Consider the following 21,038-nt stretch of genomic DNA (forward strand, 5'->3'; position numbering starts at 1 on the left):
CTAAGATTCCTTTGCTATCAGACTAATAATATTTTAAAAACCCAATAATAATAGCTAACACAATGCTCTCCGTTAGCCAACACTGTTCTAAGTGTGATGCTTTGCATGGACTAAGTAATTTAATCCTCCCCCAAGCCTTACGAGATAGATATTACTGTTATCCCTGCTTGTACAGATGTTACTTAGCAAGTAAGGGCAGGGACCAGATTTAAACCAGGCATTTGGCTCCAGAGTCCCTGCTCTTAATTACTAAGTTATATTGAAAAACACTCACCTGTAATTTTTGGAGTTTTTGTAGCACTTTCACGTTTAGGAAGAGAGTTCATATCCATCAACTCATGGAACACTCACCACGACCCTGCAAGGGAACTGAGGCTCAGATAGACTAAGGGACTTTATCCAGGCCACACTGTGGAGCCTATTAACCATTTGTTCCCTCGCTCACGCGATCATTCACTCTTTCATTCACCTGAGGAACTGAATGATATTAAACATGGCTGGGCCCTGTGTATGTACTCTACACTCCGTCTCCTTCTGTTCCTTGGCAAGGGACTCACTCCAGGAGCGACACAGAGCTGCTGGAGGGGCACGAGTCACCTACCCCTGGGTCCTGGTCATCTTCCCTGGGCTTCCTAAGTACATCTGCTCTGTGGCAGGAAGACCAGGTCCGAATTCTCTGACTCCCCAGGTTAGGCGAGGGGCTCCTCTGAGCCTCCACAGGCCCCAGGCTTCTCCCTGCTCACCTGCAGTTGTTACGACCATTTTACCGGGGACCCATGTCTAAACTCCCTTCGGCCCACAGTGGGCCAGGCAGAGCACTATGGCTGGATCCACAGTAAGACCTGAGTGGGTTTGCTTGGAAAAGCCCTCATTTATGCCGCTAGGTTCCAAAGTCCCTTTGATTATCCCCAGCCCCACCTTTTTACCAAGAAGAGAGAATCCAGAAGAGGATTGGGTGTTTATGGAGCTGGGTCTAGACTGGGGACAGGGGCCTCCTCAGGGCTGCCCGGAATGTCACCGGCCATCACTGTAGCCATGAAGCAGTGCTGGAGGAGGCGTTTGGGGTCCACAGCCTGCTCTCCATTGCAGTCCGGCCATGGGTTCAGGAAGGGTGACTCTGCCCGAGAGGGCTCACTCCTGGCACCTCCACTGAATTGCCCATGTTCCCACCTTGGCAGTCAGGCAGTAGCTCATCAGGGTCTGGAAAACAGCAAGCCGAGGGCATGGGGCTTCCTCCTGCAGCCCTTCTTTCCATCAGGATCATACGTGCTGAACTCCCCTGAGTGCTTACCGTGGGCAGGATTGCGCTCAGAGTCTTAAATGCATCATTCATTTAACAAATATTCATTAACAATATACCACATCATGAACTAGGAGCTGTCAATGTTTCTCATGACCTTAACGTTTAATGGGGGAGACAGACAATAAACAATTGTTAGTACATATGAAGACTTCACCTTCACCATAAACCTGTGTGGTAGGTACTTTTAAAAACTCATTTTATTTTACATTTGGTAGTGTATATGTGCTAGCGGGAAGCAGCTGCATAGCACAGGGAGATCAGCTCGGTGCTTTGTGACCGCCTGGAGGGGTGGGATAGGGAGGGTGGGAGGGAGGGAGACACAAGACGGAAGAGATATGGGAACATATGTATATGTATAACTGATTCACTTTGTTATAAAGCAGAAACTAACACACCATTGTAAAGCAATTATACTCCAATAAAGATGTAAAAAAAACAAAACAAACACTCATTTTATAGGTGAAGATACAGGCTTACTACACAGCTAGCCTGCAGGGAAGTGCTGGAAATTTTAAAAGCATGTATTATTCTCTGCTTTAAGAATAGATTTCATGACTCTCTTCACTGGCTGCTTAATCCTCTCCCCCTTTTATGACTGAGCTTGATAGGAAGCTCACTTGGCCTTATCATATCCCACTTCCCGTTCATGACTTATTCTGCTGCAGCTTACTTGGTTTCTGCCCTCAACAGAACTTAAAACTTTTTGTCACTGAATCCCATGGTTACTTATAAGTTATTGTCTCCCTTGGCTTATTGGGAGCATTTCACACAATTAAGCATTTCTGCCTTCTTGGATAAAAAGTGTATCAAGTGTTCAAGCCAGAAATGTGAGTCAACTCTCACACCTCCTCCCCCTCCCCCTTTCCAAAGTCAAGCAATTCACCAGGTCCTGTTGATTCCACCAAATCACTATCTACCGTATCCACCCATTCTCTCCATCCTCAAGGCCACCACACTAGGTCAGGCTTTCATTTTCTTCTGCCCAGGAAAAACAGCCTTCGGCTGGGTCCCCTCCAGTCCACCTTCCAGGCTATAGCTGGAGAGATCTTTTTATTTATTTTATTTTTTTGGCTGTTGGGGTCTTTGTTGCTGTGCGCGGGCTTTCTATAGTTGTGGCGAGCGGGGACTACTCTTTGTTGCAGTGCGCGGGCTTCTCATTGCGGTGGCTTCTCTTGTTGCCGAGCACGGACTCTAGGCATGCGGGCTTCAGTAGTTGTGGCGCACGGGCTTAGCTGCTCCACGGCATGTGAGATCTTCCCAGACCAGGGCTTGAACCCCGTGTCCCCTGCATTGGCAGGCAGATTCTTAACCACTGCATCACTAAGGGAGTCCAGAGAGATCTTTCTAAGGTGAAGTGAGTCCATGTACTGCTCTTTCTCAAAAGCATTCAATGTCTTCCCATTACCTGTGATCCTTGAGGTGCATTCAAGGTTCTTCATGTACTAGCCCCATCACCCCTTCTCTAGCTTTGTTACTACTACTCTTCCCTCAAGAACTCTATGCTTTATTATACCAAAATTTCATTTTTCCCTGAATGGATCCATTCCTTCACATCTATGGGTCTCCGCTTTTACTGTTTCTTCTGCCTGGAATGATATTTTATACCTTCTTTGTCTAGAAAACTCCTATGCTTTAAAACCCATTGATGAAAGAGACCAAGGATGAATGGTGCCTCTGAAACCAAGGGAAGAGTGAATTTCAAGAAGGAGGCTGTAGGGCTTCCCTGGTGGCGTACTGGTTAAGAATCTGCCTGCCAATTCAGGGAACACGGGTTCGAGCCCTGGTCCGGGAAGATCCCACATGCTGCGGAGAAACTAAGCCCGTGCGCCACAACTACTGAGCCTGTGCTCTAGAGCCCGTGAGCCACAACTACTGAGCCCGCGTGCCACAACTACTGAAGCCCATGCACCTAGAGCCTGTGCTCTGCAACAAGAGAAGCCACCTCAATAAGAAGCCCATGCACTACAACGAAGAGTAGCCCCCGCTCGCCGCAACTAGAGAAAAGCCCTCGCGCAACAATGAAGACCCAACACAGGAAAAAATAAATACATAATTAAGTTTAAAAAAAAAAAAAAAAAAGAGGCTGTATGGGACATTGGACTTGGCTACACAACATCCATTCCACCTCTTCCCACCCAGTAATAGCAATTATGTTTGGGTAGGATTGGCCCCATCTCAGCTCCAGCAGGGGGGCCTGATTGATCCCAGCCCATCAAGTAGTCCTGTTCCTTTGCTACAGGGGTGAGAAGTCAGTGCATAGCATTTCCCTGGATTCAGTGATTGGTTTAGGGTTGGCACAGGACCTGAGGTAGTCCAATCAGGGTAGAGGTCAGGCCTTTTTTTCCCTCCTGGTTGAAGGAAGAGATAGCTCCCTCTTTCTCCTCCTGGCTAGATGGGAACAAAAAGCACACAGTCCCAGGGACTGCTGGCAGCCAACTTACTACCATGGGAAAAATCAGTCTGAGGAGAAAGCCAACACAAGATAGAGGGCAGAGCTGAGAGAATCTCAGAGGAAAAAGCCACAGCATGAGGACATTGTGAACTTCTATTGAAACCATTCCTAAAACTCATCCTACTTTTGGACTTCTCATCTACAGAGCCAAAAAATTCCTTTTTTGTTTTGTTTTGTTTTGAACTTTCTATTTTTAATAATTTAAGGCTCACAAAAAGTTACAAAAATAGTAGAGAGTTCCATTGTCCCCTTCACCTAGCTTTCCCCAATGATAACATCTTACATAACCATGGAGTAATTTCAAAACTAGGAGACTGCCATTGACATAGTACAATTGACTAAACTACAGATCCTATTCAATTTTACCCATTTTTATGTGGACTTTTTTTTTTGGTGTATAGTACTATGAAAGCTTATCACATGTGTAGATTTATATAATCACTACCACAATCAGGATTAAGGACTGTTCCATCACCACAAAGAAACCTTCTCATGCTATCCCTTTATAGTCATACCTTCCTCCTAAACCTAACTCTGGTAACCACTAACCTCTTCTCCACACTATCATTTTGTCATTTAAGAAGTGTTATATAGATGGAATTATGCAGTGTACAACTTTTGAGATTGGCTTTTTTCACTCTGTTTAATACCCTTGCAATCTACTCAAGTTGTTATGTGTATTGACAGTTCATTCGTTATGCACATTTGTATATAGGTTTTTGTGCAGACACACATTTTCATTTCTCTAGGACCACTTAAGAGTGTGATTGCTGTTTTGTATGGTATAGTGGGTTGAATGGTGACCCCCAAAGATATCATGTCCCAATCTCTGGAATCTGTGAATGTTACCTTATATGGTTTTTGCAGATGTGATGAAATTAAGGCTTTTGAGATGAGGTTATCCTCAATTATCTGGATGGATCCTAAATGCCACCACAAGTGCGCTTATAAGAGAAAGGCAGGGATTTCCCTGGTGGTGCAGTGGATAAGACTCCACACTCCCAAAGCAGGGGGGTCAGGGTTTGATCTCTGGTCAGGGAACTAGATCCCACATGCATGCCACAACTAAGGAGCCCACGAGCCACAACTAAGGAGCCCGCGAGCTGCATCTGAGACCCAGCGCAACCAAATAAATAAATAAATATTTTTTAAAAAGAGAGAGAAAGGCAGAGGGAGATAGACACTCACAGACAGTGATGTAAAGACGGAGGTAGAGATTGGAGTGATACAGCTACAAGCAAAGGAATGCTGGCAATCACCAGAAACTGGAAGAGGTAAGGAACAGATTCGCCCATGGAGCCTTTGATTTCAGCCCAGCACAACTGATTTTGAATTTCTGGCCCCCAGAACTGTGAGAGAATACATGTCTATTATGTTAAGCCTCCAAGTTTGTGGTAATTTGTTACAATGGCCATAGGAAACTAATACATATAGTAAGTATGTTTAACTTTATGAAAACACCGAACTGTCTTCGGAAGTGGCTATACCATTCTAATTCCCACTAGAAGTATATAAGAGATCCAGTCGTTCCATGTCCTCATTTGGATTGTCAGTGTTTTTACTTTAGGGTTCTGATAGATGAGAAGTGGTATCTCATTGTGGCTTTAATATGTGTTCTAGCTCCATTTATTTAAGTCTTCTTTGCTTTTCTTCATTAGCATTTCGTATTTTTTATCGTATAGCTCCTGTACATGTTTTGTTAGTTTTATACCAGAGCATTTCATTTTTTTCAGAGTGACTATACATGATATTGTATTTAAAATTTTGATCTCCAGTTGTGTGTTGCTGGTATATATAAATACAATTGATGTTTGGGTCTGACCTTACATACTATGACCATGCTGAATGCACTTATTAGGTCTGGGAGGTTGTTTTGTGCATCTCTCTGTGCCTGTTTTGCAGATTCTTTGGGATCCTTTGTTATTTAAGCTTGCATTTTAAGGCATTCCATTTGGTACAGGGATTTAGTTCAATCTTCTATTCAATGCAAGAATCTCTTTCACTGAATCCCACATTTAGCTTTTTTCTGGTTACCTTCCAGGCTTGGGGGTGCTCTTTTTTTTTTAAACCAAAAGTTACAATTGATGAACTAAATACAACTATGGTGATGAGGGCCCGCTTTACAAAAGTATTTCAGGTCTTATTCTAAGAAAGACCCAGCTTTATTGAATCAACATCTGCCTTCCTAAGGCTTCCCCCACTGATCCCAACTCTGTTCTCTGGCTTCTCTCAAAATGTCTCTTCCTCGCGCCCCAGGGTAGCCTTGCAGAGACTGGAGGTCCTAGGCCGTGAACCCTGAGACTCCTTTGCTTGAGGCCAAATGTCCCCAGCTCTTCAGCCGATACTCACATAATCTGTTTCTCAGACCAAGGTGGTCACCTGCCTCTGATCACCTTCTGATTGGTCAAAGTTCCTCTGAAATTGTGGGTCTCTGAGCAGCTGGCAGTCAGGGCTCAGGGGGAATCCTTGGGCTTCTAGGAGCTATAAAACCTTGGCTCAAATCCTCATTCTGATATTAAATCATTGTGCTACTTTGGGCTAACTTCTTCTCCTCTCTGGATCTCAGTTACTATTCTATAAAATGGGGTAGAAAGTAGGGCTGGTCTTGTTTTTCTCTTTCTTTTCCCTGGAATTCCAAATTGTAAAGGATTCTGTCTGTATAATAGACTACCTTTATTAGGTACTAGCTCCCCCCCTCCCATTTTCTATTAAAGAGTTCTGATTAGCAGGAAAGAGCCCGTGCTAATTACCCTCCTTGGACTAATATAATTCTAGCTCAAAACAAAGAAACTTGGTCCCAGTAAAACCTTTGAAATATTGGAAATTGCTCAAGAATCCTCATTGCTATATTTGGGGACCCTTGGGTGATATATTTGGAACCCAAAGTTGGGAACCTGTGGAGTGGATGCTAAAATGTTACCTCTGAGCTGTGACAGCTGATGCATTCTATTCAACTGCGAGTAAAGAAGGACCATCATTCTCTTTCTTCCAGACTCTATAATTCTGTTAATGTAATCTGAGCTTCCACTCACCCTTTTTTGGCAGATACATCACAATGCAGGTTCATACTGAACTTGTGGACCCAACATGTCTTTTTATATGATTATCTTTCCCAGATCCCACGGATTCCCTCACATATGTATCCCAGGGCCTTCAGTTCCACAACCCTTCAATTCCCTTCCAGGGAAACCAGCAGAATAGGCAATGGTCCAACTCTTGAGTACGCATATATATTTCTGCCTCTTCCTCTGGCTAATATATAATGAAAGTTATTAAAGTCCCTCAGTGGTGCCGGAAGCCTGGGGGAGGGAGTTCTATCTTATAAAGGTGCTAGCCAAGAGGTACTTGGAGAGGAGGATGCCTAAAGGCAAATATAAAAAGTTCAATTTTCAAGTTACAATAAGATCCATGTTTGGCTAAAACACACCGGTACAACAATCTTATCTGATTCTCCTAACAACTCTCTGAGGGTGGGTGTTATTATTCCATGTTATAGATAAATAACTGAGGCCCAGACAGAGAAGGTTAGCACTGACACAGGTATTAAGTATTGGATCCAGGATACACTTTCCGTTCTGCTCGATTCCAAAGCTTGGGCTCTTTCCACAGAGCAAGCATACCCTTAGTATAGGTTAGGAACTCTGTTAGGTGCTGGGGATACAAAGGCACTTAAGACATGGTTCCTATATTTGAGGTATTAACAGACAGGTTGAGGAGACTAACACGTAAAAATCTAAGTGCCTAATAATAATAAAAATGAGGGTTACTCATTGTTAAAAGTCTACCATGTATCAGAGACTAAGTAGCTCCTATGTAAGCATCACCTCTAGGTTTATAGCTTTCTTGGTGGGTATTATTGTACACATTTTACAGAGTAAACTGAGGCCCAGAGAGAAGTGACTTGCCTAAGGCCACACAATGAGAGTGACAAAGCCAGGATTAGAGCCAGATTCTCTGATACCCCAGCCCAGGGTTGTGCTTTCCTACCTTTCTCCAGGGACCTTTTGGCCAGTCCCCCCATTACCTGGGGTCTTAGCCTGTAGTGACCAGCCAGGAAAGGAGTTCTCAGATTCTCTCCCTGCTTGGAGATGAGTCAAGACTGACCCATCACTGAGGCTTGTTTGGGTCATAGGTACTACCTCCCCAAGTGTGGTTAATTAAAAAGCAGGGCTTCCCTGGTGGCGCAGTGGTTGAGAGTCCGCCTGCCGATGCAGGGGACACGGGTTCGTGCTCCGGTCCGGGAGGATACCACGGAGCGGCTGGGCCCGTGAGCCGTGGCTGCTGAGCCTGCACGTCCAGAGCCTGTGCTCTGCAACGGCAGAGGCCACAACAGTGAGAGGCCCGCATACCGCAAAAACAAAAACAAAAAGCAGTGGGCTCTGAGGAAGTGGAACCTGGAAGGTAAGAGTGCCTGCTACAGGAAAAGGTCTTTGGCCCAGGAGGCAAAGGTTTGGCCAGTTGCCTGGGTGACCTCGGGCACATGAATGTCCCCTTCTGGGCCTCAGCAACCCATTGATACAGTGAGAACATCAGACTTGATTTCTAGGAGCCCTATGAATTAGTGAGAATGGCTGATTAATGATATCCCCACCAACACTTTTCAGAGGAGGATGAGAACTGAACTCTTGTCTTTCTTTTTTTTTTCCCCCACTTTTTGTCTCTTATTAAAGGTACCTAGGTTGGAATATCAATTCCACACTTACCTCACTCACCCCATCTGTAAAATAGGATTGATAATAACCACCTGGTAGAGTAGTTGAACAGGTTAAATGGGATAATATGTTTAAAGTCCTTGGCATAGTGCCTAGCACAAACGTAGAAGCTCGGTCAGCCTTCTGATCAAGCTAGTTCCTCACAAAGTACGAGAAGAAAAAAGTTTATGGTCTTTGTTGCATCCCAAGTTTGAGGGATGGGGTAGGGTGGGGGTAATGGGACAGTACAGACCATCTGGGCAGCAGAAGGAGCCTATTTTCAGAAGCTCTGTTCTATTTCCACTCTGCTCTTGCCAAGGAACTCCCCATCCCGTCCTTGCCCCCCGACTCAGAGATGAGGACCCCAGGTACCATGTGCAATGAGTGTGGGCTTTAGCATCGGGAGATCAGGGTTGACGTCCCAGCAGTACATGCTCACCAGCTGTGTAGACTCGGCCATTCACTTCCCTTGGCTGAGCCTTGATTTCCTCTCCTGTAAAATGGGGCTAATGATCTCTCTACATGTCCCATCAGAGAAGGAGATGGAAACAGATGAAAGTCTGTGTAAGGGGGCAAGCTCTGATTAGTGTAAGGTAGCAGCCTGTAAACGTCTCAGATGCAGGAGGGACAAGAGGCTCCTGGGTTGATGCTGTGGGTTCAGAGGAAGGAGATGACAGCACTTAATGAAGAAAAAAGGGAGGTGCTAAGAGCTAAGTTTGGGCAAAAGGCAGAGAAAGCCCAAAACTCATCTAGTGAACAGTCAGGAAATGCATTTTCCATCTGAAAAATAAGAAGCCAATAGCAAGAACACAAGCTGTGTCAAACCCTGGTGACTGAATAATTGAATAACCCAGCTGGTGGCTGAGCAGTGAAAAGCAGCAGGGTGGTTTTCATTCACAGGATCGACGGACAGGTGAACTGTGTTCCCTTGAGTTAGAAAGGCTACAGGGGATAGGGTGGGGAGAGATGAGGGGAGCAGGGCACAAGCAGAAGCACCCCACACACCTGGCCTGGTGAGGTAGAAAGAGTAGGACTTTGGAGGCAGAAAAACACACATATTTGAATTCCAGCTCTGCAATTTACAAACTGTGACCCCTTGGGCTAGTTATCTGACCTCCCTGGAACCTGGTTTTCACATCTGTAACATGGGTGATAATAACACCTACCTCACTGGGGTAGTTTGGAAAATTAGACAAGATAGTGCATGTAAAGTTTCAAATGGTATCTGGCATAAAGTAGGGACTTCCCTTTCTCAGCACAGGGATAAGGAGAGGAAGGAAGGTGGAGGTGGAGTTGGCTCTGTCACTCACTCACTAGGTGACTGAGGCCTCGGTTTCCTGATCTGTAAAATGGATAGTAATAAGTTCTGTACTCTGCCTGGTTATTGTGAAGAGCAAATGAGATGGTCTATTTAGAGCTAATTCATTCCTTTTAACTGCAGTATCATATTTTATTATTCCTCTACTGATGGACATTTAGTTTGTTTCCAGTGTGACAAGCTGTCATGGAATCCATCTTTACAAGTCCTCTCCTAGTGCAACTATATCTCTAAGGCAGATAATTAGAAAAGTGGAATTACTGAGTTATAGGGTATGTACATTTTTAGTTTAAATGGATAGTGCCAAGTTGCTCTACAAAGTGGTTTTACCAATTTATTCTTATCAGTGGTATATGAGAATATCCATTCCCCCCATGTAACCTTCTCACTATTAATGTGATCCATTTTTGGAGTTTTGCCAATGTAATCATTTTAAAAAAAGGTATGTCATTCTTAAATTGCATTCTCCTGATTATTAGTAAGGTTGGGCATCTTTTCATGTGTGTTGGGCATTTGTATTTTTTAGTGGATTATGTTTTTCTCACTTGTTCAAAGATATACTTATATATTCTTGATATCAATCCTGTCTCTATTTTAGATATTTTAGTTGATTCTCATTAGTCGCTGTAGTTATGTTCTAAAAAGTCACCACAAACACTGAATTAGCGAATACTGAATTATTGCTCCTTGGGGAAATACAAAGTTAGGTTCCTGTGAGCCTCTGGTCACATTTTTGTCAGTCAATCAATATATAACTTTGTTTTGTGTGTGTTTCTGTTTAAAAACACCTTATTTAATATATATTGCTAATTCATTAACATTTAACTCATGGCCAACAGCACTATACCTCCTGTCTGAGCAAAGTGTACTGAACACATGTATTTTTTCCATAAGGCACATGACAGCCTTGTACTGAGGAATACTAGACAGAACTTCAGCATTAATTTGGGGGTCATTTTCAACAGCGAAACCGCCAACAAAAATCATAAAAATGTGGCACTAAATATACCACGAAAAGGACACTTGTTTACTGTATAAGAGCAGAAACAAGAAGGCAGAGCATGGCCTTCCTTGTTCAACCGCAGCTGAGAATGTGTGTGATAGGGCAACTCAAATTTTTTGTTGCTCTGTGTACATCCACATCTGCACATGACCTCAAAAACACTGAAAGTATTGATTTTTGGGTTACAAATTAATTCTAGCAAGTAGGCAAATTCACAAGTATGGAATCTGCAAATAATTAGGATTGACCGTGTGTGTGTATTTATATCTTTGCAGTCCACTTGTTTTTTAACTTTATGTATGGTATCTTTTGTATTATTTGTATTTGATGTCTATTTGTATTTGATGTAGGCAAATTTGCCAATATTTCCCTCATTTTTAAAATTAAACATTTTATTCATGTTATTATATTCTTTAATTAGTCTGTTTCTGGAGTCTCTATTCTAGGGTTTCTCAACATCAGCACTATTGACATTCTGGGTCAGATAATTCCTTATTGTAGGGTGCTGTCCTATATATTGTAGGATGTTTAAGAACATCTTCCTGTAACAAATAGGATGCTGACTATAATCAAATTATTTTGATTAACAATGAGCACATGGAAGAGTTTGGGATGGAAATGTTCATATCATGAACCTCCTGAGAAATGTGCTGCTGCTTCAGAATATTCCAGAAACACTTTTGAGGCAAATGTTCCGAACATCATTTCTAAATATCTCCCCTCTGCAAAGGTGCTAACCTGCTGAATACAAGGAAATCATGTGACCTCTTTCTTACCTGAATTAAGCTTACAGGATTAAGTCTGTAAGCTTAATCCTGGGTCCAACTTTGTGTGGGGTTTTGAGCTGATGAACAGGTAACAAAGCACACAGGTGGTGACAATGAGGGCCGGGAGGACCACTGCTGCTATGGACAGGCCCACAAGAGCACCAATACTGGGGAGAGAAAACCATAAGGGAGCAGAGGGTCAGGAAAGGACTTGGGAAGCAGCATGTTATAAGGGAAGTATTGTAGGTGTTATAGGAGTCAGCTGACTTTAACTTTTGTTCGTCTCTCCTTGCCTTAAACAGGTTTTCTGGCCCTAAGCATGAGAAAGAGCATCAACTATGTGGCAAGTACTCACCACATACATAACTTGACATGGCTCAGGTCACCATGTAGTTGGGACTCAGTATGTGTTCCCTTTCTTCTCCTCTCCTTTCCTCAACCTGCTCCCACCCCAGGAAGCTAGAGATGATCTTAAAGAGCCCTCCCCACACTGCTGTTTCTTAAAAATCAAGGGACTTTCCTGGTGGCGCAGTGGTTAAGAATCTGCCTGCCAATGCAGGGGACACTGGTTCAAGCTCTGGTCCAGGAAGATCCCATATGCCGCAGAGCAATTAAGCCCATGCGCTACAACTACTGAGCCTGCGCTCTACAGCCCGTGAGCCACAACTACTGAGCCCACGTGCCACAACTACTGAAGCCCGCGTGCCTAGAGCCCATGCTCCGCAACAAGAGAAGCCACCACAATGAGAAGCCTGCGTACTGCAATGAAGAGTAGCCCCTGCTCGCCGCAACTAGAGAAAGCCTGCACGCAGCAACAAAGACCCAACGCAGGCAAAAATAAATAAATTTATCAAAAATCAAGAAACATAGCAGGCCTTAGTTCAATAGCCGCTGTCCTTCCAGCTTCAAGGTAATTTCTGACCCAGTCTCTAGTGGGTCATCACACCAGTGTGGACTCCATGTCTAGAACACCTCCCTGCTGCTGGTCCCTCACCCCACAACTTCACTGCCTCTTCCCCAAGTCAGGCCTTGGTCACCTGGTCTCCATACAACTACCTTCTGGCTCATTTTGGGGTCCACTGTCTTTCCTGTTTCACATGATCTCTCCCATCATCCCCCCACATCAGAATTTCACCTGTCCTTGAAGGCCCATATCAAATGTCTCCTCCTCAACGCTTTCCTTGGTCCTCTTTCTCTCTCCTTTCTTCTTCCAGGCCAGGCCCACCCAGCCAGAGCACCTACTCTGGGCCTTTAGCACTTCCTACTTGGTCAGGCAGCCCAATGTGGTAGGGAAAGAACAGAGAGCTTTGGAACTCTTACAGACCCACCTAGTTTAGGACCCAGGTCTGTACCTAACTCGATGTGAGATCTTGATGAAATTACTTAGCCTTTTGAGCCTCAGCTTCTTTGTCGGAAAAGTGAGAATGATCAAAACACAGCACCTCGCAGGTGGTAGTGAGGATGAATGATATATGTAATATTCTTGGTGCATAGAAGTTCAACATGTTCCTCATGTGTTCTTTGTAGGGAGACTGAGACCATGTTTAACTGGCTTTGTTCTCTCCTTGTACAAGCTCCAGCACATAGTAGGCACTTAGTAACTATTATTGAGTCCCTACTTTGCGCCAAACACTGTGGGATGTTCTCCCAATAGTAGGGGATAGGTAGCACCAGGATTGTTTTTGTGCCCTTTCTGCCTGTGATTCCTGCAGCTTTTCTGCACCACCCCCAGCCCTGACCCCAGCCTCAGATTCCTGCCTTTGTCATTTCTGTTGGAGTTCACTCCCAGCTAGCTGATGGCTAACTTCCACTAAACAGAAACACCTTAGAGCTTTGGAGAGTGTGTTTTCCCAAGACTAAATAAATTATTGGATATCCCTGCAGTGGAATAGTATAGAGCCATTAAAAACATATTTTCAAATAATATTTAAGATCAAGGATAAATTCTTTTTTTTTAAACATCTTTATTGGGGTATAATTGCTTTACAATGGTGTGTTAATTTCTGCTTTATAACAAAGTGAATCAGTTATACATATACATATGTTCCCATATCTCTTTCCTCTTGCGTCTCCCTCCCTCCCACTCTCCCTATCCCACCCCTCCAGGTGGTCACAAAGCACCGAGCTGATATCCCTGTGCTATGCGGCTGCTTCCCACTAGCTATCTACCTTACGTTTGGTAGTGTATATATGTCCATGCCTCTCTTTCGCTTTGTCACAGCTCACCCTTCCCCCTCCCCATATCCTCAAGTCTGTTCTCCAGTAGGTCTGTGTCTTTATTCCTGTCTTACCCCTAGGTTCTTCATGACATTTTTTTCCCATAGATTCCATATATATGTGTTAGCATACAGTATTCGTCTTTCTCTTTCTGACTTACTTCACTCTGTATGACAGACTCTAGGTGTATCCACCTCATTACAAATAGCTCAATTTCGTAAGGATAAATTCTGATGAGATAATGTTAAGTGAAAAAAGCAGGACCCACTACTAATTATATAGTGTAGTCCTAACTTAAATAAATAAACATAAACATAACATATACATGCATAACATAACATAGGTAAGGTTGGATGTAAATACACTAAAATGCGAACGGGCTGTCTCTGGGAGTAGCACAGGCTGTGGATGTCCTGTCTGTGTCCCATTGGGTCTTACAGTTGTGGAATATTCTGGCCAGGGTTTCAAAAGCTCGCAAACGTATCTCTTTGTCTGAGGGCTTTCTTGGGCCCAGAACAGTCTCTGTCTGCACGTCAAACAGGTCAAAAGTACAGGAAAATTAATGCCTCCCTTCTCCCACCAGCACACAGTCAATGACTGAAAGAAATTGGTATGTAAATACCCAGCTTCCTGGCCCTCAGATGGGATGACTCTGAGAGTATGTTCTACACTGGCTGGCAGAGTTCAGCAGTTTAAGCTCTGGTGGCCCTTGGTGGTGACTTGCTTGGTAACACCATCATTAGCTCCTTCCCTTTCCCATCTCACTTCCCCACCCTGTACCAGTATTTTCTAGGATTGCTGGTCATATAAACTACTTGCCCTCAAATCCTTGTTTCCAAGTCTTCTGGGGAGCCCAAGCTAAGACACTGGATTTCTCATGGTTGCTTTCCTTTTTTGTTTCTCCTGTCCATTCCACATTTTCCACATTGAGCATATAGTACTTTTTAGTTCTTTAGGACTAGTTTACTACTTTTTACTATTTAACTAAGTATTATCTCCTTTCTTGAGATACACTCACTGTTTATAAGGCTGTTATCTGGAAGACTCGTGCTCAGGTTGGGACCACACCCTTTACAAGGGACATCCATGGGCACCTAGCTGGAAAAAGCCCTGTAAAAGTAGGATCCTTTGAGGAGTGGGTGAGAAAGCTGGGGGGATATATTCCAGATCAGCGGTCAGTCTGGTAGTGGGCCCTGCTCTGATGGTCTGTCTGGGAACGGACGAACAAGCTCCCAAGGACAGAGCTGGGAACAACAAGGGAGGGTCCAAGGGGGAAAATCTGTACTCAGTATAAGATGAACTCAAATGATCAGAGTTTTCCCATGGTGAATGTACTGCCTCAAGAGGTGGTAAGTTTCCTATTGTCGGACAGGTTTGCACAAGACCTGGATGAATCCACCTTTCAATGAAGTTAGAGATTCCTGCCTATGGCAGGAAATTGGATTGAAGAGCTGCTAGCCTTCTAGGATTTCATAGATCTATGACTCTGAAAGATAGGTAATCCACTGTGACTTCTAGGAAAGAACTGGAGGGATGGTCTAACATTTGTTAGGGTTTTATTTTTTTTGCAGTATGCGGGCCTCTCACTGTTGTGGCCTCTCCCATTGCGGAGCACAGGCTCTGGATGCGCAGGCCCAGCGGCCATGGCTCACAGGCCCAGCGGCTCTGCGGCATGTGGGATCCTCCCAGACCGGGGCACGAACCCGTGTCCACTGCATCGGCAGGCGGACTCTCAACCACTGCGCCACCAGGGAAGCCCCTTTGTTAGGGTTTTTGAGTCAGACAGTTCTAAGTGTGACTCCTGGTTCTCTCACATATAAGTTGAAAAATCCTTCACCTTTTGAGCTTCATTTTCTTAATTCATAAAAGTTACTATATCACCAAGTGTCCATAAAGATTAAATGAGATAGTGTATATACAGTGCCTGATCGCCAGTTCTGCCCTCCAGCAAGGCTGCTGCCTTTGGCTCACATCCTGATAAAAAACAGAACTACTGGGGCTTCCCTGATGGTGCAGTGGTTGAGAGTCTGCCTGTCAATGCAGGGTACACGGGTTCATGCCCCGGTCCAGGAAGATCCCACATGCCGCGGAGCGGCTGGGCCCGTGAGCCATGGCCGCTGAGCCTGCGCTCCGCAACGGGAGAGGCTACAACAGTGAGAGGCCCATGTACCGCAAAAAAAAAAAAAACAGAACTACTGATAAAGGATGTTTGGAAAGTCAGCCAGACATGTGATAGCACCAGCTGCTTTTCCACAGGGAGTCTTCATTTCCTGAGACATGCTTTTTTTAAAAAATAAATTTATTTATTTTATTTATTTATTTTTGGCTGCGTTGGGTCTTCATTGTTGCACGTGGGCTTTCTCTGGTTGCAGTGAGCGAGGGCTACTCTTCGACGCGGTGCGTGGGCTTCTCATTGCCGTGGCTTCTCTCATTGCGGAGCACGGGCTCTAGGTGCGCGGGCTTCAGTAGTTGTGGCTCACGGGCTCTAGAGCACAGGCTCAGTAGTTGTGGTGCACGTGCTTAGCTGCTCTGCGGCATGTGGGATCTTCCTGGACCAGGGCTCGAACCCATGTCCCCTGCATTGGCAGGCAGATTCTTAACCACTGTGCCACTAGGAAGTCCTGAGACATGCTTTTAAAGACAGCAATTCTTCTTGAGCACTACCCAAGGAAACAGTGTTTACCTGCTGATTTTCATGTTTTTAAGGGCCAGCTTTCATGAAAAGGGCCAAATGGAGTCCAGAACAAAACATGTTCTCCACCCTGCAATGGCGGGGCTCTGGCATCCCATGCCGGAAGGGTTGTTTCAGGGTTTGGAGTATACTGATCACCTAATGTCCTGAGGACCCCAGTTTCCCTCCTCCACTTTACAATTGTCTGTGATGTTTATGAACCATATTATAGCCATGCCTAGGAAGAGTCAGCCCTGCAGGCCAGAACCTTTCAGCTGCCCTTGGGGTCATAGAATGGAAGCACACAACATGCAATGTGACCTCAGAGATCACCCCATCCAACCCTCTAGCTCACTGTCTGAGCCACTAAAGCACTCTATGCCTCAAGAGGGTCCAAGGCAAGGAGAGGGACCCCAAGGGGTGTATAGGGAAGGGGGTGGTAGTAGTGGGATGGGATCCTGGCTGGGTGCTGAGGAGTTTACTCATCTCTGTGTCTCCAAGTGCTACAACAGTGTCCAGAAGACAGCAGAAGGTCAGTGAGTATCTTTTCAAGTGATCTGAGTAGAGCAGGTTATGAGAACCAGGCTAGATTTAGACATCTGTGCAGCAGCTCAAGCCTGGGCTTGGGACCAGACAGGCCTGAGTTTTCATCCCAGTTCTGCCACTTCCTCTCACTGGGGTACTCTAAGATAGTAACTTAACCTCTTTCAAGTTTTCTCATCTGTAAGATGGAGAGAAGATGTGCCAGGGTTGTGAATGTGTGAATGCATCTAGCCCTCGGATGGTGTTAGGTAATGTTCTTTAAATCTCAGTGTACCATGACATTGTTGGAAGATCTTGGACAATTCACTTTCATATTCTGAGCTTCACTTTCCCCACCTATGAACCAGGGAAAGGGAACTCCCTTTTATTGAGCACCTACTATATGCACTAGTCACTTTCACATGCATTATTGCACTTAATCCTCACAATAATTCCATGAGACAGGTATTACTATTGCCATTTTAAAGATGACAAAAGAGACTCAGAGATAATTTGCCCAAATTCACATAGCTAATAAGGGACAGAGCCAAAGTTTGGACCAGATTCTAACCAGCCCCAACGCTCCACACTGCTTCCATACTTCAAAGGGAGGTCAGCGCTGTCATATTTCAATACTCAGCTCAGTACTAAGTACACAGTGGGTCTTCAACAAATACTCCATTGTTATATTTTAGATGCACGTCATATCTCTTTAAATGGACTGTGAACTCCTCAGAGAGGGAATCATTGATTTCTGTGTCTCTAATGCCTAGCCTAGCACCTGGCACAAAGCAAAGGCTATAATGAATGAATGAAAATACGGATGAACAGAGAATATATGAATATAATTCCCCAGGTGACAGCAGCCAAATGTGCAGGATCTGAAAACCTGGCCATCTGAAAATCCTTTGGAATTAGATTGAGCAGTCTAGAAAACTAATATCTGTAATTGTCAGTGGCATATGCCAAGTTGATATTACCTCTTGATCTCATTTGGTCCTTGCCCTAGTCAGAAATCATCCTCCCCATCTGACAGATGAAAAGAGAGAGGCTCAGAGAGGTTTCAGAGGCAGACTGTCCTTTCCCACCCAGCAGGCATACAGCCTCTGGTCACATACTTCCAGAGACAGGAAGATCACTGTCTACTGAGGCAGCCCACTCCATTTTCGCTGATGCCTGTTTCCCAGAGTAGGCTCAGGGTCAGGTCCTATTCTCTGGGTGAGGCCTTTGGAGACCCACAGAGATTGAGACCTGTTACCCTCTCAGTCCCACACTTGGGTTCCAGGAATGTCAGCACTGGCCTAACCACCTGCTTCTCTGAACTAGTGGGGAAACTGACGTCCTGTGGTGGGGATTCACCCAAATTACACCAGTCTGGCTTCTGCTGTGGCATCATGTCATTGTCTCATTATGAAGTTGGAGGCAACTCTGAGTCTTTGGTCTTCTGCCTTAGCTCAGAACTCACCACAGGGTCTGGCATTGCTAAGGCCTCAGGAAGGGGTGGCTGAAAGAATGACTAAATATGAGGGGGAACAAAAGAATTGAGGTTGGGCTGAGGCTCGGGTTGAGTTGGGGTGTAGCATCAGGTGAGGTATTAAGGCTTGAGAGTGAGGTCTGAATGTAGGTCTAGATAATGTTTGGAGTTGGGGTGAGGAGGAGAGCTGAGGTGGGCTTGCAGGGAGGACTGAGGCGGAGGTTAGGGCTGCTGATAGAGTAAGTACTGGGGAGTGGGTTATGTCAGGGATGAGGCTGATGATGGCATTAGGGAGGGGACCCTGGTTGGTACTTGGATAAGGGAGGAGTCTGGGTATCCTGTGAAAGCTGCAAGATGGGAGTTTGCTGTTAGGCTGGGGCTTGTTGTGTAGTTTGAGGTTGGGTTGAGGGTGGTGGATGATGATGTTTGGAGTGGGGATGAAGTGAAGGTTTTTCAGGGTAGAGTTGGTGTGAGGTTCAAGGATGGATCTGAATAATGGTTGGGTCAAAATGGGGGAATGGAGCGGAGAAGCGGCCGCAGGGGGAGCTGGGTTGGTGATAGGGCGAGAGCCTTAGAGGGTAACGACTGGGTGGGTGTCGGTGCTGATGTTGTGGTGGGCACCTGGATGAGGACTGAGACTTTAGCAGGCGGCTGGGCCGAGGATGGAGCACGGGGGCTAAGACTGGAGTGGGGTTCTAGGTGGGGTTAGGGCCAGGGCCGGTACCTGAGCCACCACATGTAGCTGTGCTCGTAGGGGAAGAAGCTGTGCGGGTCGTCGCAGCAGTACTTGTGGTCGCGGAAGCCGCAGCAGAAGACGGCCGCCGAGAGACGAACGGATGGAGACAGAACTGAGCCCGAGAAAGATACAAGGAGAGAGGCAGAGATAAGCAGAGAGACAGAGATTGACGCAGAGACGAGGAGGACACAGCGAGGGGCGCGGAGACGCAGCGGTTAGAGACCTAGAGTCCCCGAGGACGGAGGGAGGCGACCAGGTACCCGACAGGGCTCGGCAGGAGGGGAGATGGAGGAGGGAGAGAGAGGGAGGAGGAGGGCGTGGAGAGCGGCGGGAAGGCGGGCGGGAGCCGGGAGGAGGGAGCCGCCCGCGTCTCTGCCAGCGTCCCCCACCGGCCCCACTACGTTCCCAGTTTATACACTAGGGCGCTGGGTGCTCAGAGAGACAGCGCATGTCCGGGGTGGCAGAGCGGGAATCGAAGCCACCGGCTTGAATTCCACATCTGCGCTGAGCACCCGCCCTTGTGCTAGGCGCTGTGCGGGGCAGTCCCAGGCTAGTGCAGGACACAGACAGGGGACCTGCCATGGACCACACAGTAGGGTCAGTATAGGGATGATCAATGCACGACCTCACTTAACCTTCACAACAACCCAGAGGACCAGGGATTTTCATACTCATTTTATAAATGGGAGCTTAGGGTCAAATTAAAGTCATTTTCTAGGGCTCTTAAAGCCCATGGGATTTTAACGTGGGTCTGTCTTGTTCCCAAGCCCTTGCTCTTTCTGGGGTTGTCGCAGAGCCTCTTTTCCAGTGACTTTTATATGTTGTCATCATCTGGCTTCCTTGCCTGCCACTTCCTTTTCCTGAGCAGCTAACTCATGCACTGACATGTTCACGCTCCCCTGTTCATACTCTCTGCCACACTGGCCTAGGACAAGGGGGGCTAGTGGATGTCCAGATGGTAACTCCACCCAGCAGGAAGCAAAGCCAGCACACCTCTCCATTCTCAAACATCATTTCCATATCACAAGGTCGGTGTTCTCACTAGGATCAGAGAACCACAGTCTGAAGGAACTGTATGAAGCCTTTGGAGACTGCCTGTCTGTCCTCTCAGGGTACACTGGGGAAACCCAGGCTCTGAGAGGTGCACAGTATGGCCCAATTACACTGAACCAGGACTAGGGACAGCTGAACTTTAGTTGTCAATACTTCCCATTCAGCCAATCACAGAGTGTTGGAGCTGAAAAGGACCTATGGGTCATGTAATCAGTTACTGAGTTACAGCTGGCATTAAAAAAAAAAATTAATGGAATAGAAAATGCGCACTGCAAATAGCAAAGTTAAGTATTCTTCCATAAAATGCTTGTTTCATTTACATGTGTCTCTGTGTACTGTGGTCCAGATCACAATGTAAAATGCATTTCTTATTTTGAATCAGGTCAAAAAGGTTTGAAAGCCACTGAATCTGACACCTCCCATTGTACAGATGGGCAGGGACTCACTCAAGATTACAAAATATTTAGCTCTCCTCATTTCTCACAGCAGTGGATAGAGTAGGAAATAGCTAATGTGATGCCTTGGGAGTCCCTAATTCCTCCATCCCTTGCTTTCAGTGTGTATGGGACAAATCATGGGCATCAGGGGATCTGGGCTCAAGCCCTAGCTCTACCCCTTCTCTGCTTTTTCTCTCTGTGCTTCAGGTTCCTTTTCTTCATCCAGGTCAGCTCCTCAGATACTGATGTGTGCCATGCCCTTGACCTGGGCTCTGGGGCCCCTGAGAGAGATCAGATCTGGGTCTGCCCTTGAGAAACACTGTATAGTGGGGCAGTCGGACAGATGATGACAGGACACGGCAGTGAAGTGGGAAATTCAGGGACCATGGCCACA

The 21,038-nt window shown here is 45.7% G+C and overlaps 1 protein-coding gene across 1 annotated transcript; it reads right to left on the reverse strand.

Moving 5' to 3' along the window:
* Window positions 1-959: 959 nt before the first annotated feature.
* Window positions 960-19,330, reverse strand: SHISAL2A (shisa like 2A). Its single transcript, XM_027110744.1, is given in 4 exon segments — window positions 960-1,108; window positions 1,111-1,200; window positions 11,559-11,701; window positions 19,143-19,330. Coding segments are annotated over 4 exon segments (396 nt in total). The 5' UTR covers window positions 19,157-19,330.
* Window positions 19,331-21,038: the final 1,708 nt, after the last annotated feature.

This window comes from Aethalodelphis obliquidens, unplaced genomic scaffold (genome assembly GCF_003676395.1).
Source record: "Aethalodelphis obliquidens isolate GAN/ISIS:26980383/991018 unplaced genomic scaffold, ASM367639v1 scaffold9, whole genome shotgun sequence".
NCBI lineage: Eukaryota > Metazoa > Chordata > Mammalia > Artiodactyla > Delphinidae > Aethalodelphis > Aethalodelphis obliquidens.